This window comes from Mizuhopecten yessoensis, unplaced genomic scaffold, assembly GCF_002113885.1.
Source record: "Mizuhopecten yessoensis strain PY_sf001 unplaced genomic scaffold, ASM211388v2 scaffold9157, whole genome shotgun sequence".
Lineage (NCBI taxonomy): Eukaryota > Metazoa > Mollusca > Bivalvia > Pectinida > Pectinidae > Mizuhopecten > Mizuhopecten yessoensis.
Window position 1 is genome coordinate 700,153 of NW_018407907.1, and position 24,122 is coordinate 724,274.

The 24,122-nt window shown below is 36.3% G+C and overlaps 1 protein-coding gene across 2 annotated transcripts; it reads right to left on the reverse strand.

The window, feature by feature from the left end:
• Nucleotides 1-4,294: 4,294 nt before the first annotated feature.
• Nucleotides 4,295-15,016, reverse strand: LOC110457449. 2 transcript variants are annotated; one of them, XM_021508733.1, is made up of 4 exons: nt 14,855-15,016; nt 13,664-13,743; nt 8,776-9,182; nt 4,295-6,142 (listed from the first exon to the last, which is right to left on the reverse strand). In XM_021508733.1, exons 3-4 carry the CDS (start codon nt 9,142-9,144, stop codon nt 4,529-4,531), a joined length of 1,983 nt encoding a protein of 660 aa, XP_021364408.1. In that variant the 5' UTR covers nt 9,145-9,182; nt 13,664-13,743; nt 14,855-15,016; the 3' UTR covers nt 4,295-4,528. The 2 variants fall into 2 exon arrangements, with proteins under 2 accessions (XP_021364408.1, XP_021364409.1); XM_021508734.1 differs by lacking the exons at nt 13,664-13,743; nt 14,855-15,016 and adding an exon at nt 12,874-13,603.
• Nucleotides 15,017-24,122: the final 9,106 nt, after the last annotated feature.

Sequence of the window (24,122 nt, forward strand, 5' to 3'; positions counted from 1 at the left end):
GTCATTTTGATTAAATCCCCATAGCTGTTTTCATGTATATGCAATCTAAATTAAGTGTCAAAGATAGGACCATAGTGAATACGTTGTGACGAAATTTTGATTAAATCCCCATGGCTTTTTTCATGTATATGTAATCTAAATTAAGTGTCAAAGATAGCACCATAGTGCATACGATGTAACGTCATTTTGATTAAATCCCCATAGCTTTTTTCATGTATATGTAATCTAAATTAAGTGTCAAAGATAGCACCATAGTGCATACGAAGTGACGTCATTTTGATTAAATCCCAATAGCTGTTTTCAGGTATATGTAATCTAAATTAAGTGTCAAAGATAGCGCCATAGTGCAAACGATGTGACGTCATTTTGATTAAATCCCCATAGCTGTTTTCATGTATATGTAATCGTTTGACAGGGCATATTAAAAGTCCATGGAAGTTGTAATTGTTATTACAGCTGAACGACTAGCTTATCCGTTGTCAGTAAAATATGACCAACAGGAATATTGTACTGGGTGACCTTGACATAATGTTTCAGTGAAGTAGCACTCTCAAGTCGGCATCAGATCTGTACTATCACAAGGAGGCAAAAGCACTAACAGACGCCTCTAGGACAAACTTATAAATTACATACATGAAGGGACGTCCTTAAATGTCCTTAACTGTAAATGTAAACCACAATAAACAAAGCAAATATAATCGTCGAAAAAGCTCACCTGTCGCTTCCAAAGTCAACTTTCCAGCCAGCAAACGATTGTTGTGTAGCCAGTATGTACATGCACTTCAGACAATACGACGTCGAAACAGCATCAGTACAGCTTTCAATAGTTTATTATGTAAAATATAGGCATATCTAAACCACAATTCAAAATTCAAAATAATTAAAAATTTTGCTGTAAAGTTTTATTTAAAACAAAAAAGAACAGACGTTATGACGTGTGAGGGATGTACATACATGTAGCAAACAATGGGGGCTTACGGAACGGATCTTGAGGCGAGGGTTAAAAGTTAGCTGTTCAACACACACAAAAAAAACTTAATTTTCGACCAAAGATAAAGTTTCCATGTCAAAGTTTTTGTTAAGGCCTATTCAAGAGATCATGTTTCGATGAGAGGATCGGGTGGTGTGGCAGAGATGTTTACTCTTCTCTACAAAGTGGCATCATTAATACTCAAGGGGTTACGTTCACTTACGCTCTCTACACGCCTGCAAGATTTCATGACAAAATTGAAGGTTTGATGTGTGCCACTTTGAAAGATGAGATAAGAGGACAAGCTTGATTCTTTGAAGTACATCAAAGGAATATCGCGGCCGCGAAACGATAAAAGTTGACTTAGCATAGAGTTGCGCCTCTGTAGTCTTCAATGAACAGGTATCAGCCTAGCGACTGGTCACGTGTTGTTGTTTTTATCCCAGACCAATCAAACAGCTATCCGCGTGCTTTTCAATTTTGCTACATGTTTGACATATTTCAGGGATAAAGACAGCGTAATTTAGCGAATCATCTAGTATATCAAGGATGATAAAGAGGCTATCAGGATTCAATTATTGTCACAATGAGGCCGAACAAATATCACAATTTCAAAAAGAGGCTCAATAGATACTGTTTTGGAGACGTATGGAGATCTAGTAAGTTTTCTCTGTCACAGAGATTTAAGAGCGATCTTAGGATCACAGGCGGAACAGAACAGACATTTTAATAACAAAAGCGACTGAATAAATGTTATAAAGAGACTAAAATGTTTCAATAACAGGAAGAGTTTGAACAGAAATCTAAATAAGATCAAGAGTTTGAATAATTCACTGGATTTTCTCCCACAATTCAAAGTTATCTCCCTTTTTACCAGTTCCAAATTCTTCGGTCACTAAATTTGATGCGATTTCTCGCCCAATAGGGTATGGTAGCCCCGTCACCCCAAGGGTATGGTATCATCCTTGTCAACTCGAGGGTAATAGTTTCCCTGTCAACTCTAAAGGTATGATTGCTCGTCACCCTATAGGGTATAACAACAGGTACGTGAAAAGAAACAACACTAAGACGCTACGGGAACAATGAAATATGAGGTCACCAACAGCTTTTGACTGAAGTTGTCATGTGAAAATCAGGATAGATAACAGATTCAAAATGGTGAAAATGTATTGTCTACACACATAGAATTGGAGTAAATGGAGAAAAAATAATGATCCTCTACCTTGAGGGTGTAACAGAGAAATCTCCAAAACGAGGGTTGATTGTTTGGGTTAGGCAACACAAACTTTCTCTGTTACGTCCTCAAGGTATGGTATGATTTAATTAGTCTTGTTTCGCCCATTCACAATTTCACTTTATCCCATCCTTCACAGGTGTGTCTCCCTTTAAAGCTGGAAAAGATCAGCTTTTCTCCCACCCTTCACATGTGACTCCCGTTTTAGCCGGGAAAGATCAGCCTGTCATCCCCTAGGGGGAGATAGCCCCGTGCCGATTAGCACATGTTCAATTGTGGCGTCATTAAAATGTGTCACCGGTAATTGTGACGTCATCAACAGTGAATGACGATTTTCATACCCCACATGTGTTTTTGTTTACACTATTGTCGGTGGAGTTGTGACTGAAATAATAGGATGGGAGAAAAATAATAATCCCCTACCTTAAGGTTGTAACAGAGAAATCTCCACCCTCGAGGTGATTTGTTTTGATTGTCTAACCCTCGACTGAGCCTCGGGTAAGACAACCAAAAATCTCCCCTCGGGTTGGAGATTTATTTGTCACACCCTCAAAGTAGAGGAAGATTATATTAGTCATCCCTGGGGGAGAAAACCTCGTGCAGCAGGGCGCTAATTAAGTCATATAAATAGAATGACGTCACGTAAGCAATGTAATGACGTCACGTCAACAGTAGTAGACCATGAAAGACAACTCTGGATTTGCTGGAAAAACATGTTACCAAATCTTACATTTTATGCAATTCCCGCTTGTCGGCGGATTTGTGAGTGAAACAGGATGGGAGAAACTCAATCAAAGCGGAGGGTAAGACATTCGAGAATATCATCCCAAGGGTTGGACATTTTTCTGTCACACCCTCAAGGTAGGGTAGGATTCTATTTGTCACTTCAGCGGGTATCATTTTCTCTGTCATCCCCTAGGATATGAAAACTGATACAATGACGTGTGACGTCATAACAAAATCAAAATGAATGAAATAGGACGACACAGTCAACTTTTTACAGGAGATGTGTAAATTAAGATAGAAAATATCAACTTTTACAAAAAATTACGGTGAAAATATGCCAGAAAAACCTCAACCCTCTTATCGTGATTCTTATTTGTCTTACCCTCGGTTTTAAGCCAGCCTCGAACTACACAAATAAGAACGCTAGTGTATACGGTTGAGATTTCTCAGTCACATCACACAAATAATGTACTCGTGATGGAGACTGAAAAACAAAAACTTGTTAACGTACATGATGTAGAAACAACTCGAGGACTTTTACATTCCCTTACTGTAACTAGGGTCGACAATTCTTCAATCAGCACCGTAACTGGCGATTCATTAGTCATAAAGGATCTGAACAGAGATATCAATGTCAAAAAATAGGCTAAAGAGATGCCTGAATGTTAAAACGATGGATGCATGGATTATGAGAAAACTGGAAAACACAAAATTGCTGAACAAATAAATTTGTATCACCAAATTGGTTGATAATTGTAAATCGGAAAATGTAATATAAACTTGTGTATATTGTGCTTAACAGAAATCCCAACGAATAAAGACTCCGTAATTTCTTATTTTCAATGTCACATTGAACAGAAATATTGGTATCACAAATTGGCTGAACAGAGATCTTGTTGACGCGTAAGTTTAATTCCAACTTTTGAAAGACTGCGCATATCACCAATTAACCCATAAACAGCCACATATACATATAACACGTCTGTTTTCTGATTTTTAAAGTTTGTATCAAATTTAAACTCGCATGGAGACAAATGTATTCGAACCCGTCCGGAACACTCAAGTACCAATATGTGACAGAATTACAGTTTTTAAAAACCGCACCAGGCACCTATAGTTACCTCCATGATTCGTCGAGACGTCCACTCACAGAATAGATTTTCACCTTTTCCGAATACATTTCTGTTTATTTCGCTCAATATTAAGCAACGCTTTCCGTTTAAAAAGCAAAATAACTAAATTAGTATAACCGTATGCGGTCGCCGTTATCCTAGAAGCATCCAATGAATAAACTATTTTAAAAGCAATTCCCTCCTAGTTTCAATGATTCGAATACTATAGTAGTGTTCTATGTTAGACCTTGGTGAAATTAATATTCATTAAGACCTTGGTGAAATTAATATTCATTGAGACCTTGGTGAAATTAATATTCATTAAAGTTTCACTTTACGATCATCGAAAATCGAACCGTTTGGGGAATGAACTGAGTACATAAAAAGTGCGCATCACACAACGCGGTTACGGGATGTTGCAGCGGACGGGACAAAAACATCTCGCGTGAAATAATAAATTGTATTAAATGTTATAAATATTTAAACCTATACTGCAGACTGCACACCTGCTAATTGGTCAGACTCGCACACATTACACTTAGAGGCATCAGGAAGATTATCAAAAGTACAAATTAGACATTTTCTTGTTGTGAAATCTTGCTCACTATTGTTGGTTCTCGTCTTGGACTTCCCACAGCTTGAACATACCAATGCTGCGTTCGAATTTTCCAATGTGCAGTAGCGACATTCCCAGACAACCGTCCTGTCCGAGCTTAACTGTCTCTGAAAACGAGGCTGAAGCACGTCCGACGTGTCCCGGCATGCAACAGGGGCTGAACGACTATTTCTGTAAGGGGCCGCTGTGTTGTAATTCTGCTCCGTCACGAAGTCCTTTATTACGGCAGAAGGCGGATTTGGAAGAGGTCGCGGACCCGATTGCCTGGAGGGCATGTCTGTCGGAGATCTTAGAGAAAGGCTTTTACATAGTTGTCGTCTGTTTGCTTCATTTTCCGGTGTTCGAAGAGGAGATGTCGGAAAAGTTTGTCTTCCGCTTGACGGAATATGGCTAGCTTCTCTTGTCAATGGTTGGGGATAGGTTCGGTTCCCATGTACTATTTCACTAGGGTATTCTGGGTATATCGGCTCTTGCGTTGCCGGGACTGGCGTCACGTGTCGAAGTCCGAGAATGTCTGCATCCTCACCGGATACAGGATGCAGGTACGTTGCTTCGTTTCCCCTCGATACGATTCGCTGTTGTGTATGAGGTCCTGGTGGTAAATGTGTGACGTCACTGGTAGGCACCTTTGCGTATGACGTAGACGAGGTTGCCACTTTTGACGCCAACTGAGACTCGTACCCAGTATCTGCAGTTGGGGGGTAATATATTGGTTGCGCGTAACTGCCCTGGTACCCGGAGTCTCGGTAACTTGGCCCGTGGGGTCGAGGAGGCTGCATGACTGGTCTCATTACCTTTTCGTCCACGTCTCTATCAACCATTTCATCCCCTTGGAGTACATCCCCTCTTTGACCTTTGTAGTAATCCTCTCCGAATTTGTTCTGAAGACCATCACGGACAAACGACCATTCCTCTGATCCGCCTTTGGGAAGCTGGATCGGTTTAGCTTTGGGAATGGCCACGTCTTCCTGGAGGAGCCGAAGACTGGCCATGCAGTGTTCTTCAAATGTGGCTTCGCGCAGATCGGGACGGTCTGCTGCGTCGTCATCCGCGTATGGTATGTTGACACCACCGTGCAATGTTTTATCGAGATTGTGATGTTTTGAGTTACTAGCCGCTGGCGTATCGGTAAACATGTCTAGCTCTCCTCGCCGGTCTTTCACCATGTGGTCGGAGTTATACGGCAGGTCTTTACGCACGAGCTCAGCTAATTGTTCAGCGTTGCCTGAATGACTTACTCTCACTCTCACAACGTGCGCGTAACTTACTCGTGGATCACCGGATTCGTGAGCGCCATTAATTATAAAACATTCCTCGGCAGCCACCAAACACTCAAATGCTACTGCCAGAATCACATCCTTATTTATCCGTCTAATTAAAGTTAATACACCATCTTTTGTTTCTGAATAACCAACAAGTTTGAAAACAGTTGCTGCATTCTGCAGATGGGCTTCTATTTTGCTTTGGAAAAATCCAGAGTATTTCTGAAAATAAACAAAAAAATAGCATAAAAAGAAGCTCAAATCAACTGAAAATTTGTATTTCTGACTAGTCATAGTTAAAATTCAACGACATTTTGAATCGTATCTCACTCTGGTAATATTTATCTTCTCTTATGCTTACAATTTGTATCTTAACCAGACATTTGTTTCATATTTTACACTAACGGCATCTTATCATTCACTGACGTTTATATCTTATAGCAACAATTTATATCTTACTGACCCTGACAGCTTGCATCTTATCTTAAACTGACAGTTTGTATTATATATCTTACCGACCTTGACAGTCTGTACCTTTTCTTACACTGACAGTTTGTATCTTATCTAACACCGACAGCTTTTATCTTATCTTACACTGACAGTTTGCATCTTATCTTACACTGACAGTTTGTATCATATCTTACACTGACATCTTTTATCTTATATTAAACTGACAGTTTGTATCTTATCTAACACCGACAGCTTTTATCTTATCTTACACTGACAGTTTGTATCTTATCTTACACTGACAGGTTGTATCTTATCTTACACTGACATCTTTTATCTTATATTAAACTGACAGTTTGTATCTTATCTTACACTGACATCTTTTATCTTCTCTTATACTGACAGCTTATATCTTATCTTACATTGACAGTTTGTGTCTTATCTAACATTAACAGCTTTTATCTTATCTTACACTGACATCTTTTATCTTATATTAAACTGACAGTTTGTATCTTATCTTACACTGACATCTTTTATTTTATCTTACACTGACAGGTTGTATCTTATCTTAAACTGACAGTAAGTATCTTATACTAACAATTTGTATCTTACCGACCCTTAAAGTTTGTATCATATCTTGCATTGACATTGTGCACCTTATCTTTCACTTATAGTTTGTGCCTTATCTTATACTGACAGATTGAATCTTACACTGAAAGTTTGTATTTTATCTTACATTGACAGTTTGTATTTTATCTTACACTGATAGCTTTTATCTTATCATACACCGACAGTTTGTGTCTTATCTTACACTGAAAGTTTGTATTTTATCTTACATTGACAGTTTGTATTTTATCTTATACCGACAGATTGAATCTTATCTTACACTGAAAGTTTGTATTTTATCTTACATTGACAGTTTGTATCTATCTTACACTGAAAGTTTGTATTTTATCTTACACTGACAGGTTGTATCTTATCTTACATTGACAGGTTGTATCTTATCTCACACAGACAGTTTGTATCTTATCTCACACAGAAAGTTTTTATCTTATCTTACACCGTCAAGTTGTATCTTATCTTACGCCGACAGTTTGTGTCTTATCTTACACTGAAAGTTTGTATTATATACCAACAATATATATCTTACCCATCCTGACAGTTTGTATCTTCTCTTGCACTGACAGTGTGTATATAAGTATAACCAACAATATGTATCTTACAGACGCGGATAGTTTGCATCTTACACGATCTTACCCTACAGTGTATATGCAAAATACACGGATCTCATGCGGAACACCCAACTAGGACTTGCAGAATTTTTCAATCCTTTTTTTGGTGAGACTAGAGACTTTGGAGTGTTTAGCAACTTGAACATCTTTCCTGGAGAGTTGAGAATCAGTGGCGGATCAGGAGACCTATCGGGGGCTAGGTCCAAATTTCATGTGGGGAAACATTGAGGAAATTTGTAAAAATGCGTGATTTTTAAAGAAAAGTATCAGGGGAGTGGGTTCTTGAAGACCAAAAAAACCCTCTGAATCCGCCACTGAGATTTACCATCACTTCGAGGGGCTACTGATTTTTTTTTATCTGACCTTGTTGACCCTGTCTTGTACGTAATGCGATGCCGAATTTATAGGCTTAACTCAATGCTGTTGTTAGTTCTTGTTAGTTCTTACACAACTCAAAAAGTAAACGATGAGGATAAAAGTCAATTATGATGTGGTTATTGTAACAGGGAAATTATATCCGTGTGTGTTGGATTTGGGCTCAAAACTGGCAAAGCCTCAGTTCTGACCCGAATTATAAATCCTCCGGTAGAGTTAACATATTCATTCCTCCATATTTGACTCTATTAATCTTATCTTACCCTCACAATCGATATTTTATATTAACCTCAAATTTGTTTATTATCATGCCCCCTCAGCCTGTATTTTAATCTTAGCCCTACAGTTTGTACTTACCCTCAGTTTGTATTTAGATAATGCCCTCAGTTTGAATTTTATCTTACCCTCAGATTGAATTTAGATAATTCCCTCAGTTTGTATTTTATATCATCCTCAGTTTGTATTTTTATCTTACCCTCAGTTTGTATTTTTATCTTACCCTCAGTTTGTATTTTTATCTAACACTCAGTTTGTATTTTAATCATGCCCTTAGTTTGTATTTTATCTTACCGTCAGTTTGTATTTTTATCTTAACCCCAGTTTATATTTTTATCATGCCCAGATAGTTTGTATCTTATCTTACACAAACAGCTTGAACGTATATCTTACACAAACAGCTTGAACGTATATCTTACACAAACAGTTTGTACATATTTCTTACCCTGGCAGTTTCTACATATATATCTTACCCTGACAGTTTGTACATATATCTTACCCTGACAGTGTGTACATATATCTTACCCTGACAGTTTTATACTCGGGTTTCCATGGACTGTTTAAGATGAGTATAAGGTATAACTCCAGGTTCTGGAACGCCGTTGATGCCTTGACCGGACTGAAGTATGGCATAGCCGCACTCTCATTGATAATGGAGGCGAATTCCTGATACCGGAATCTGTCGTTCGGTTTGACGTGGTACAGATGCTGTTGGATGTGCTGTTTTGTCTGTTGCAGTTTGTCTCCATTGCTCTCATCGCCGTTATCGGAACATCGGAGTTCGGAGTACAATTCCTCGGCTTGCGACCGGCGGTCCATCTTGCACCAAATAACAAGGAGGTAGAGAGTTAGGGGCAAGCCGTACCATGAGCCTGGGGAATGTCCTTGGGGCATATCTCAACGCAAAGGTCCCATCATCAGGTAGTTCCTCCCTTATGAAAAGAAAATAATGGTCATAAAGAGAAAATGATTTTCATCATATGTTATCGCCCTTTTTCTGATGTGCAGTGAGTATTATCCTCGTACTCCAGGTGTTACGCTTACTATCGCTCTCTTCATCTCTTGAGTAAGTCAAAGCAAAACTGAAGGCAACACTAGCTAGTTCAAAGCCAGTCAATTTTACCGTTACGCGACCGCGGGATTCTTTCGATGTACATCAAAGAATAAAACCAGTCTTCTCGTCTCATCCACCAGATGGTGTATACTGAGCCTTTGATTTTGTTATGACATATTCAAGGGGTGTGGAGAGCTTAATTGAGCGTTACCCCAGGAGTTCCGAGGACGAGGGAGTATTTTCAGACCTAGATGTTTAGTGCGCGATGTAGGTGGTAGATATTGATCTAAACTCATCAAGATAGGTCTTAACAGACATACTGTAAATGGATCTCGTGTCGTCCTTAAATGATTCTAGCTGTTAACAGGACGTAAAGCACAAACAAACAAAAACAAACATTTTGAAAACGAATCGTACTGGCTTCTTAAACTTCCATGCCTTTAATCGGTGAATACAGCAAACCGCGTACCTACCTATAACGCAGGTTAGTAGGCGCATCCACCTACACGTAATACTTCTTATCATTTAATACATTCTGTTCAGTATTGTAGTCCTGTAATTTTGAATTTAATTTCGGACATGTGGAATTTTGTGCGTTATGAATATATATTAACTTCTTCTACACTCCTTACATAAACCTACCAACCAAAAACATTGTTTTAACTTATAACAGCAAGAACCATTACACGTTAATATTTTTTCCATTTGGAAACTGATCGGATCTTTCCGTCAAACTGTTTGAGTAATCGGGGACCAATCATGACGTGAAGTCAAATTCAAAATATGACGGAAATTCCCGAATAATTTCCTTTTGAAGTCTGCCACTTGAAAGAACAGCTGCAGGCAACCACAGACAGCACGATCTTGTTCACGCAAAAAATGGCTGTTCTGCCATTCGTTAAAAAAACATATGATTTACAATGTATTTTGAACCGAATAAGACTATACGGAGAACGATAAATTCATATTATCTATGCCGTTTTAGTCGTAGATATCAAGACTGAAATGCATATTTTTTACATTTATGATGGTCCATGTATGCAGCGCAGTATCGTTCAAACATTCATCATTACGTGCACCAGATGCGCAGTAGTAAATTCCTGTTTAGGGCTAATTGACTAATACTCAGAATGCAGTTTAATACTTTAATTGAAATTTTCCCTTATTTTGATAGTGACCGATTGATAAGTTACAATTGGCATTTGTTTTTCAAATACGCGGATTTTTTTTTTTTTTAATAAATAGAGCTATCGTCAACGTTACGATTATGACGCCACAGTTGCAATGACGTCACACCTGAATTATGTTTTCATAACTCAGTGCAGATTTCAGTTAATTCAAATACACAAGCATGGATGAACACTTTGACATTATCACAAAAACAAGACATTTTACATTAAACTAATGCAACGCCACAGTGAAATAAACTATATTCCAAAGGTTGAAATACACTAGATACTCACCAGTAAAATAAATATTTAATAAAAAAAATAAAAATAAAAATAAACGAAAAACGCCGGACTTCAAGTCCCTTCGGGCAACACAATGTGCTTGCTCCATGTACACTGTGACATATAAAACTATCGGCCGGGTCGGTAGGTTATTATTAGCTTTTTAAATTCTGACACGCATGTAAATAAAGCAGGATGCAGAATTTAATGAAAACATTTTATAATGCGTAATTTACATATCTTACGTGTTTTAATGAAGAAGGACCAAAGAGTTCAGTTCCTAATGCCATTTCATGTTGCATTAGGCCAAACTAAGAAAAAAATACGTGCGTTTCCTGTAACACATTTGAAACGGTTAGGGTAGGTTCTTTATCAAAATAATTGTTTATGGTTTAATTATATAGGGGAGCGATCTTGACTTTTAAGTTTTTATTTCAAAATTGTCTAAAAAAGGTCATAGAGTAGGCGCTAAAATAAGGGGAGGTAAGGTTACCTGAAGCAAAATAAATTCATTTCGTCTTAAATATATATACGTTTAATTTCATGATTCCATCCTGAAACTTTTTATTTTAGTTTACTGATCAATTCTACTTTCTGCCATCGTACATCGATAAAATAGAGATATAAAATATTTGATATCAAATTAACATCTTACACACTGTGACAGTGAGTTTAGAACATGTATTTATCTTTAGTTCTGAACCCGGATAACGGGATTAGTACTATTGTTACATAGGTGACACAGGTCGTTATTCCTCGATAAGCACCCTCCTATATTTGTTGTTGTCAGGTCGTACGCCCGTGTTATGCCCCCAGTACTGTGATAATATTATACGTGTAAGTATTGAGTAAATAACCCGATACAGGCACAATATATAATATCACTTAGTGCCCCTCCCACGTAAACTGAATATGTTAGTCTCAAATCGGTTTGAAAATGGTCTCTATTTTTTTTTTACATAAAAGCAACTAAACAAACGAAAGGAAAAGTTATATTTCCTTGTTCCTTTGGTCTCCCCACCCTAAGTCTTGATAAGCACTTATCTTATATATCGTTAACCACTGATAACACGTGTGCTTTAAAGAAATCACAACTCTGTTCTCTATTTCTCGGTGTTGTTTTTTTACGAAATTCATCTTTCTTTTTTTTCTTTTTTTCTTTCTTTCTTTCTCTTTCTTTCTTCCTTTTACAAAATGTATCTCCCAACTTTCTTTCCTTTCTTTCTACTTTCTGTTTCTCTGTTTCTTTCTCTTTCATTTTTTCCTTCTTTCTATTTCTTTTTTTTTTTACACAATTTCTTTCTCTCTTTCGTGTCTTTTACTTAATTTTACGCAATCAGTCATCATACTTTCATTTTTTTCCATCCTTGAATCATTTCTTTTTCTACACGATATCGAAAATATCTTATTTCTTTTTCAGTAATAAATTGCCTTACAAGCACATGGTCCTTGAATGGGAGCCTCTCAGAAACATATTTTTCTAACAAGCTACCAGCATTAAAATCATAAATCTACTAAATACAATATTGACGATATAGTATACATTCATAATTATAGTACTTCGTTGTAGCCTTGCCTTAGTCCCAAAAGAAAATCGATTCAAGGATTCAACCAAAAGGTATTTTAATCCATATGTAGGTTTTACTTTAAACATATTTAATTGCCAATTAAAATTGAACAATGGATTGGGCTAAAGTTATTACAACTTATCACCGCCTTCTCCTGTCATATGTAGGTATCAAATATCAACCGCTATTCAAATTATTTTCAAATATTTTAGTGAATTCAAGATTTCATTATAAATCACCAAAAATAGAAATTATGATACATAATATAATTATATAGTTGTAAAATACAAAAAAATACGTCATGGCCTTGTATATAGTAAAAGAGGAAATAATAAGTTTATACTTATCACATTATTAACAGATTGTGAGTTTTATAATTGAAAGTTTACATCTACAGTAAGAAATGGGGTGATTCATATTGTAACGCAAAATAAAACTTCAATGGACTACACGTATGTACTTTCTTTGTAATAGAGCCCATCCTTACTGACAGTATGTATCGTACCATACGGCATACGTTATTTATCGTAAACACTGTTCGTATATTTACCTTCAAAAACTCCAAATTGGTGGACAAACGGTACTATGAGAGTCGAATGGGTATCAAAGAGGACGAACAATCAGTTAACACTTAAATTACACGACTTATAACAAATATTCAACCAGAAAACTGAAGTTTCACCTCTAAAGATAAGTGGGTGTTCCGAGACGTGATTCAGCTTAAAGCTATCTGCGTAGCGTTACACATGTGAACAAAGTGTTATAAATAGCATTTTACTACGTATATAGCTAGATCTAGTGGTGAACTCTGGTAATAAGCAAGTAGGAACAATACACTTTATGAATGATACATTCACACACATAAATTTCGATGTCGTCAATGATTTTCGCGTTACAATTATAAACACAGGCTAGGCCTAAGTCCCGTGATCATGATTGGCAGGTGTGAGGTTCGGTTGATCAATTTGGATATTAGTAAACGTAATTTTAAATGTTACTTTGCACACGCTACGCATAAGACGGGAGATAGCTTTTTCAAATTTTGACTATTGACGTGGACTATTTACTACTGTTTATCTAAGTTTAAGTGCCTAATTTAAAGACGGAAGTTTAAAGTGGTAAAAACCCCTCTCGGATCATTTTCATATCTCTATATTTGAACTTTTTATACGTCCTTGTCAACTTCCTGTAGAAGTAATCACATATACGACAGAATGAAACACGCCATTTCGTGGATACACAATGTTAAATTGGTTAATAGAATAAACTTAATTGATGAATTTAGTATGATACGATTTTACGAAATTATTACAATACCAAGAAATACAGAAATTACCTACCCATGAACGAAACAGTGCAAATGGCAGACGGTTCCAAAAATACTAAGGGGAATTCCCGTCGGTTTTTCCTCGTGTTGTATCTGCATAATAGAAAAAGGGAAGCCGGATTCCGGATTCTTCGTATTAGACTGTCATACTGTTATTATTAAAATGTTTACTTTTTTGAAAGAAGCATTAGAAATAATATTTGAATTGTAAAATTCTGGGTTTTTTCATGCCAATAATAGGCTTGTCCATCTGTATAAAACAACACTTTTGTGGGGTATTGTTATACAATTTAAAAAAAGTAAAAGTTCTGGAGATGTGGTATGGTCCAAATATAAATTTATAAGAATAACTTTCACACCCGAACAGTCCGATGCCAAGCTACTAACTGAAGTTACAAATGAGAATCGTGTCCTAAGTACATTTACACAAAAGCAATTAATTAAGTAATTAGTTTGAGTGACATCTGTCATTCATAGCAATCGGCCTTTCAGACTTAGGCCGTACCCGACCAGGTAAGCAAATTTAGCTGTCCTTTGTCTGAGACTGAATGCAGGTACATGTTCACACAGTAACAAGATATATGTATATTTTAAATTCACTTGTATGTTATATTAGAATAATAACATATATGATATTTTATTTCTAAATATAATTAGTTATCTTATTTTCTGTCTCAAATTGAATTGTAATTATCTTTCAAATTATAAGAAACAACATCGTGCAACACCAACTTTCTAAATATAACAAAAAGAAAACATATAAATATTTTTTCTTCAAAAAATGAAAGAAATGTATTTTTAAATGTCACTATGCGAAGACATCGTATGACACTTTCACTATTACACATCACTTTTTTAATTGTTTCACTTTTAAACAAAACTTTTTTAATTGTTTCACTTTTAAACATTACTTTTTTAATTGTTTCACTTTTAAACATTACTTTTTTAATTGTTTCAAAAATTGGTTAAAGAATCAGTAGAAGACAAGGACCACTTCTTCAGTCTTTCAAAACACTTTTACTGAAACTTGTCAAAAATATGATTTGAAATCGAGGGTGTTTATTAGTCAATGATGTCACGTGATTAATTAACTTTAAATGTTTATATGATAATAAACTTCATGAATTAATCATTGTATGCTCAGTTTTTTATGAACTCTTTGAAATAAACATTTTTTATTGCGTTACCAATTATGTATATTTACCTTAGCCTTTAGGCGTGTGTACGCCCTCGGGTGCAAGTACTGTGTGCTATCAAGCGTGATATTCAGACCACTCGCTCTCCCAAGAGTTTCGGTTCGATCCCCAGCGGTGGTGGAAAAAAGAGAGTGATGTCTGATAGGGTTAGTTGTTATCCCTCCGATGGCACGGTGGTTTTCCCCCCGTGGGTTTTCCTCCACCACGAAACACCATTTGTTCCCTTAGCGGCGTCGAAATTAAAGCTCTACAGAGCTTATGTTTGTTGTTGACAATTGTACATGACGTTAAAAAATATGTTTATTATTAGTATTACGCCATCGGCTGCACGTACGCCATCGGGTGTATGTACGTACACGTTTATCATTACTTTAAGTCTTCCGGCTCATCAGTTACAACATATATACAGTACAATACAATATACATCCGTGCACACATAATATATCTATTTATTATATTTGTACATTATAGTGAACAGTAACCACTAATTAAAGAAGTTGAGACCTTTCTTGTTCGCATGCACTGGATATTTGACCAAAATTTCTGATTTCTGATAAACTCTTACTGTTTAGCAGTTGGATAAATTTAAACATGCTAGTACGATTTACATAACGTCTTTGATGAATTTAGATCTTATGTCAGCATAACAAGTACATTTCATAATGAAATGAGATTCATCTTCTACCTCATTCATATTACATAATGAACACGCTCTGTTGCCTCTTTCGATAATAGTATACCTGCCACATTCAATATTTAATTTGTGTGCTGATAATCTTATTTCACAAACATGTTTTCCAGAATTAACATTGATAGATTTGACCAAATAAAACTGTAGTCCAAAATTACAAATAGTTGATACGGTGCACCTTTTGCAGAAGATGTTATTTTTTCAAACATTCTTGTTTGAATATATTACAAATGCGTTCCTCAATTAAAAAAAAATTAAAAAAATATCAATAATTTAGACTCGGGGCTTTCCACACACAACCAATACCGATTCTGCATGTTACATCGCATCTCAGAAGAGCATAATTTTTAGAATACAGGTTTCAGAACTTCTTGATTTTATCCAATATTTGAAAATGCGAAATCCACGACCAATATGCCATATGATTACTTGCCTAACTATGTAACCCCAATATACGCTTGCAAAAAATTACACGTAACTGTTCTATATCCGGTACTTGCTACAGGATGCGCCATGTACTTCCGCCCGTAACTAAGTACACTATTTACATACGTGTTAATACACAGCTAACTGCGTTTCTATATATTAAAATAGTTATTTTTATAAACTTTAACAATTGCAAACATTGCTTATCTCCCTTGGTCAGCAATTTGTTTTTGAGTACATGTGAAATTCCCGTTAAAATAAAGTAGCACACCTAAATAATTAAAAGTGCCAACTTCTTCTAATTTATGGCCTTTATACCACCAAATTTCGTTCGCTTTCGACTTTCACCCATTTCGGAATACATCAATAATTTTTTTTCGAGATATTTACTGTCAAACGTACTGATACACGTCATGCTTAAAAGCTATCTTCCATTAAATGGTTATACGTGCACTAGCCGGCTGGATATACATGACACTTCTATAAAATTTAAAATTTAAAGATTAATGATATCTGGATCCAAATTTATGAACTACTAAGCACAGGGACCTGACAATTTGTTACAGCTATATTTGGACCTAAATTAAGGTGTTCAGAGTATTTCTACACATGTTGTAAGATCGACTTTCGGTAAAAATGACACTCCCAATGATTGTCATTTTTACCGACAAGCTGATCTAAACCACTAAAACATAAAATTACTCTGAAAACCTTAGTTTAGATCCAAATATAGCTGTAGCAAATTATTAGGTCCCTGTGCTACAAAGTGCTACAAAGCACTGACGCACACACACTCACAGGTACCTTGATCTGTTCAGAGAAACGGTTAGAATAGCAATGATCTAATAAAATGTTTATCCTTCACATTTTCCATTTTGCTAACTATACGTTAAAAAGGGAAGTTACTCTAAACCAGATCTTTTTTCGTTCCACTTGTTATGCAACAGGGAGAGAACTTTAAGAAAAAACTTTGAGTCGCAGTTGTACCCGTTTTCTTAACAATTTTTAAGAACATGGTCTCGTTATCCAACCTATTTTTCAATATATGCCGTTTGGAAAATATAAAAAAAAAACATAATTATCATGAAACATTTGTTTTTGAGTTTGTGTGTTTAACAATCGAAATTGCACGGTGTTGAGTTTAAAATTTCAAAATTCTTGTCGTTTATTGTTATGTGTCTGGTAATATTTATTGTCGTTTTGAATTTTGGAATCTTCTTTTCGCAGAAATAAAATTGCTGCTAAGATGACACTGTTCACAGTAGGATAGAGCGATGATTATAGCGAAGCCTTTTTCGTAGCAGTTTGCATATATGATAACGATCAGGCTTCTTGTAACAAACACTTTTGAAACCATACCCACTAGTATAACCCGGTCACGCAAGTGGGTGCAGATGCAATAACGTCAACCACTATATTGTAACCCTTCGAATATAATTTATTGTTTCTGTGAGGCACGGTAGTCTAGTGGTAGGACGTCGGGCTCGTGACCAAAGGGTTGCGGGCTCGAGTCACGTCACGACACTGTGTTGATATATATCTTTGAACAAGATATTTTACTCTGCTTGTTCCAGTCTACTCAGCTGTAAATGGCTATTGCTCCCCAGGGAGTTGAGAAAGATATTGGCTGGTTGCAAAGGCCCTATAACCACACGGATAATAATTTGTAAACCGCTTTGAGACGACCTACGAACTATGTTGTGATAAAGCGGTATATATAAGAACCTCGAATTATTATTGTATATTAATTTTTCTCCGAGGTTACTCATGTTGCACGAGGGCGAAGCCTAAGTGAAACGTAATATATATTTATAGAACTTGATTACTGTCTTCAGTTTTCTATAATTTGTGTGGGTCACTACTGACTATCTGTTACATTGAAGCTGCAGACGGAACACCACTTGGAGCGTACAGTTGTAGCATACACCCACATAAATATCCAATACTAATACAACTGAATAAAAAATAGTTAACGGAGAACCTAGATCCGGGTGGGGGTTGAATTAGTCAAGCTACCAAATATGAATGAAAACCACATCCGTGTACACGTTATACTACACGATTCCGAGAAATATTATACAATACAGGCTTCACATTTAAGTATTACTTAAATTTATGTTAGGTTTATAGGTGGTCGGGTTGCGCAGTTCGTGACGCACTTGCCTTTCAGACAGAGTACGTGTGTTGGGTCACCTACCCGACTACGTGGGTTTTCGCTTGGTTCTCCAATTCCCTCCCGTATTAAGACCTTCAAAGCGCAACCATCTTGGCGAAATGATAAATTCCTAACTTTGTGGTATAATTGCAGTGTCCGGAATCATGATAACGACACACGTTCCAGCTTGTAGATGATATCACAAACACATATCCGGTATACCCTTGTAAATAGCATACAATACTAAATGACAAGGGTTGAAGACACCGAATCTTCCACCACAAACGTTAAGAAATGGCAGGTAGCGCAGATTCCTAATCTTCCGGGACATATGACATCATTATATAAAAAGTGCATCGGCATTATTTATCATTTTCTTTTCGTTTCCTTTTAATCTTTTTCTCGTTCTTCTTTTCTCATTCCTTCATGTTTTTAGGCAATTTGTTACTTTGGCTTTCGTCAGCACTCTTCTACTCCTATTTCTTTGTCTTGATAGTCATAAGATGAAAAATAACCTTTGTAAAGAACGGGTAGTTGTGTTTATGGGTGGCTGTGGTTGTGTTTATGTGAGACCTTGCACAGATTTGTCAAGGCTCGCCTGAAAGCAGCATCAGAATCCTAGGTCCGACCGTATTTAATAAACGATCAACTCTGGCCCAACCTGTCCAACCGCTTGGACCGCGATAAACGAAAGCGACCATTGTTTTGCCACTGTTGTCTTTTCCTTATTTTGTTTACCTCTGTTTGTCCCCTTGTCTACCTGTGTATTCTCCATGTCTTTTTTGTTTTACTACCAGTGTGGGAATTAAGTTCGTTTGTCTTACACAGATTTTTGCTAATAGATAGCTCAGTTTACTGTAAATCATAAAGACACAAAACGTTGTTCGATACGTTCATTTACACACTGTTAGGTACATTTGAAAATAATCCTTCCATGGATTTGATGGGTTAACCAAGGTATGAGCCAAATACACGAATATACGCAACTAACATCAAGTGTTCAAACTGTCGACACAATGCAACGCTATGTATAAGAGTTAACTCCCCTAGTACCGGACTCCTTGCAGCCGTCCTCGTCAAATTGTATTGAAGTAATCTTCGCATTGTTACATCTCGGGCTCCGTCTAGATATGTTTATCCATCGTCGATAGATTGTACAGTATGTCAGTGTATTTCAATATGGTTAAAATTGCTAAAAAATAAAATATCAACAACATTATGTTTGGTGCCAATGAATTTTTACCCGGCCGCCGACCTGTTACCACTGCCAAATACTCAAACTATCATTCAAAATGTATTTTCCCGCATGACTGTAGCTCTGATAACTCATTTCTGAAAAGAAAAGTATACCTTAAGGGACCTTTGTTAAAAAATAAACAATAGAGATGAAATAAACAAAAAACAATCAACAATATACTACTGTAGTTTTCTGGGAATAAAAGGTCAGCGTGGCTGGAACAGGATTCGAACCCTGAACCTGAAGTTGTTAACCATTGTATTGTCGCTCTAACCTTGTCAATGGAAGTGTCACGGACCAACTGTGCTATAGTTACAATGTATCTTTATAAGGATTGGCCTTCATTCTGACGAGGAATATGGTAGTATGAACTCATTGGCAACGAACATGTATGGAATTTTGGATTTACAAAAAATAGGGAAAAAACAGTCGTAAAAATAGAAATATGAATTAGACTAAATAATCGGCAGAGATTTTAAGTATGTGGTTATAAGTCTGAAATAGCTGTGTACCTATGGCAATGCTCAAAACATGAGTAGACGAAATGGTATTACAGAAACTAATAATTGCAACATTTTATGTTTCACGGTGTGAAAACCTTGTTGGGTGGTCAAAGGGAGGTAACTCGTGAATGTGAAGTGAGTATTACACCTTAAACCTTCCCAGGTGTCTACTCTCATAGCGATACATACATGTTGTGACATTGCTTTTTCTTGTTACAACTAGATATCATAGCATCGTTATGAGATATTCAATATATATGGAAGATATCGTGATTGTTGATGTTTTGATATGCAACTTGAGGTGTAAACGTACGAAGAGCAAATTCGTCGCCATTTCGAGTTGTACGCTAAGACCGTTTCGTATCTCAAACCAAACTTGCGTTTTGCAGATTTTTTATTTAATTTTGAACAAATCTGTAGACTGCCCAGCAGAAAATTCCAAAACGAGCTTAAAAGGCTCTAACGAAAAATAAAATAAAAAACTAAAAATATATAATATCAAAATTTTACATTTTAGACAAACAATTTACTTATTAATGTTTATGAATAAAGTAAAACTTTGATATTACATATTTTTAAACTGATGATTTTTTTTCAAACCCCCAAGCGGCGCAAAGCGCCGCCGGGGTTTGGTCTGTAAACACTTTGTCCACTTCCGGTGCTTCCCCATGCGTGAAAGCCTTCTGGGAAATTAAGGCCGCATACTGTCTACAAAAATATGTTGGTAAACCCTACCGTATCGGTATTAATTGCAGTTTACTTGTAAAATATCATGAATTCTCTATTTAATAAAAACATATATTTAATCACGGACTTAGATAACATTCTAATTCCGTGATTTAATGCAGTGAAGATAAACGAAACATCATATCTTCACAAGTAAAAACTTCACTCTGTAAGTATTGTCCAATCTGAACGGTACATTATATTTCTGCGTAGATTTTCAGTTTCAAGTTTAGATGAAGTGACGGCAGTATAAGTGGTTGAGCTGTTTACCTTTGCAGCATACATTGTTGTTTTTACATAACTACACAATTAATATCATTTTTGTCTGGAAATCTTACCAGATATACTAGCAAACGGCAAAATTGCAGTGAAAACCCATTCAAAGTGGCGCTTTGTATTGTTGTCAAGCATGACGTCATTATAATTTGGCGTCAAAAACTACGTTATACATTCCCGCGCTTTTCTGATGTAGCAATATTTGCGCAGCGAAACGTGAAAGAAATGTAAGAAATAGAAAATTTCATGGTTTTCCCGTTCAATACGCTATATTTATTTCACTTGTAATATGAAATAGGCGAGACCCAAACAGCTGGCACACATACACATGAAATTACTGTTTCCTACATAACTTAACAGTTACATTTTGTCAGTAGAGTGAACATCCAGTCCTGTCATTATTCAATGGGTGTACTATTATGTTTTCTTCGTACGGGGGGGGGTTAACATAACTTAACTTAAACCAGGATACCTTATCCCCCTAAACCCCTGCCTGCTGAGGACTTTTATTTCAAAATATATGTCCCCATATTGGGACAGGGGCAATTTCGGTCCCTTTTTGTTAAAGTCGTTCTGAACAATATGTCATATGCTAATATGGTCGAGTGGTCAAAGTTAACACAACGGCCTTCCATGCGGCCGGGGTTCGATCCCAGAAGTTGTCGTATGCATGGATATGCAGAGCAAGTGTTTTTCTCCTGCCTATACAACTCCAACAACCCAGGTGGAGTATAAATTGGTCTGGGGAGAATGTTGCGGTATTTGTGCTGTAGCATTCAAGCGAGGTGGCACTATAAATGATACCGTATGAAGCACGGTCCCGCTACAAACACACCACATTACGTATACATTTCCAGCACACACGCAGTCATACACACATGGGGAGATATTAGCCAGGTGGCATTTGGCTAGTAGTTAGCGCCTGAAAAGGTAACAACCAAAAAACCAGCGTTGTCAAAATATGTCTTCGTTGCAGTCTCGAGAATTAATAACTATTATTTAAAGGGACGGGGGGAGGGGGGCTACGATTGACCCTTTATCCTAGAAAATGGTTGATATTTTATCCAAAATAGTCAAATAGGGACATTGTCAAAAGAATTATATATGCAAAAATTGCTGCAATTTTGACAAAAGGTGTAAATGATAGTTTATGTAAATCGTCTTATGTCCCCGGCTTCTCTCTCTCTCTTAGAAGATGACATTATTACCAAATCATTGACATTTGGCCCAAAACGTGCGGTTACGGTAAGTCATTTTCATAAAATGGTTTGGTGTCCAGCAGCTTTGCTGCATTTTCTTGTTAAAGATAAAAAAAAATGTAAAATAAAAATACCAATATCACATTGCGGGTCAATCCCTTCTACAAATAGTTTTTTTTACATTACAATTTCAGCACCTGTCGAATAAAAATGTATCTTTATATTATAGATAATACAGTTTTATTACAACGGAATACATCTAAATATATCTACCGGAATTTATGTAGTAAAGTAATACAGAATACCTGGAAGGCGGACAAATTCCGGAAATAAGACAGGCAGATTTTACTGTCTGGAGTCTACTCTAGAGGGCGTTAGACACACAGAGACAACCCCATATCGACTAATTAGGCCTAGCCTACATCACGTAGCCTTTCAAAGCAGTGACAGGTTGTAACGGACCGCGTTACCATTGCTAGGTAGACCGCCAATAAACCGAAACGCTAGTACAGCCAAGGGATTAGTATTCAATTTAATGACACAATTTGTTACCTGTAAGATTGTCTCTATTGTACCTATCCCATTTCATGGCAGAATTCAAGTATTTGTCGTATCTCGGTGATTTTAAATGCAACTTTTTCTTTATTGTTGTGTTGGCGCATCCTTTCTTATGTATGAGCATTTTGCTGTCATGTGGAAGTTGTGATATAACTAGTTCCGTAATTTTGATCAACATTTGGTATCTTTTTTTTTCTGATCCGAAAGAATTTTATTTCGTTTTCCCCCCGTATAAATGTAGACACTATTCGTAAATTAGCATTTTAACATTATGTTTTAGTAATTTTATATAACATATTTGTTGCACTTATTTGTACATGTACTAAATAAGAGTTGCCTCCCCTCCCTTTTCCCAAGTGAACATTTTACCGCTTTCATCATTTTACTCTTCGGCATTGATAACGAAATTTTTATTTATCAAAACATCAAATGAAGGAGCGCTAAAATTGATATTTGTCTGTTCAATTGATCCCGTCTGCATAATGAAATAAACTCAAACATGACACAGCCGGTTAATATTCGGTAATCATCGATATCTTGTAAATGTGTCATCCTTGCGAGAATGTCTTTCACTATTTTATGGAATGTCACCTTTTTACAAACGAAAGACGTATTTTGGTTCAAAATTTGATTAATTTGAATGTTGCGTTTAATTTAGAAATTCTTTTGTTTGGCAATTCACAATTTTCCGTAGACCTTAAATCAAACATTTTTAGATCTGTGCAAAACTTTATTAAATCCGGCAAGAGATTTTGAGTTCAAATTGTAACAGCAATTGTATATATTTATTGTCAATATTGTAATGTCACTTAAAATGCATATTGGGAGAGGGCATTGATAAGTTGTTATAATTTGTGCCTAACCCCTTGTGTGTTTTTTGCAATAAATATGTTTAAACTAATCATCGAAAGCCCAAGGGTTACGCTTAATTATACGTTCTGTGTAGCGTAACACATGCAGTATCGAGAATGATATTCGCCGTTATCTATGTGGAAAATATCTAATTGAAATAAAATCTATCATTTCTGATTTCTAGTTGTTTCATACAGATGCAATATCTTAATGATTTCTGCTCGTATTGAGAGCGAGAGTCTGGGGAAAGCGAGACTAGCCATGTCACGTGATGACGTCATAAGATTTCAGTTTCTTCTAAGTTCCTTCTTTTCTCACCGTCATTGTCCAAGTTCCAACTTTGGCATTTTATGTTGAAATCTAATTATTTATTTTTATTTTTTTCTTATTCAAAAGTGAAGTCACATGTGTGGGTCTAACGTTCATCTTACTTCAAACTTTGTCTCAAAAGGGTCGAAAAGTGACCAACAGCTTTGGACTAAATGCCATTGTCCGGACCAATATATCTATCACGTCCGCCTTGTCTGATTTGATGCACCAATAACCAGTTCGCGGACTATGTAGACCTTTATATTTGATTGCTGGACTGTATTTCAATGCGTAAATAATTAGATCAAAATGTTCACCAAAGAGATCGCTAATCCCAACAAAAC

What these genes read in the sequence shown, in the direction of transcription:
- LOC110457449 (XM_021508733.1), bottom strand. Translation starts at nt 9,144, where the DNA reads ATGCCCCAAGGACATTCCCCAGGCTCATGGTACGGCTTGCCCCTAACT. An exon ending in CCGAGTATAAAACTGTCAGG is followed by an intron (nt 6,143 to 8,775) that starts GTAAGATATATG and finishes GTTTATTTTCAG; the next exon opens with AAATACTCTGGATTTTTCCA.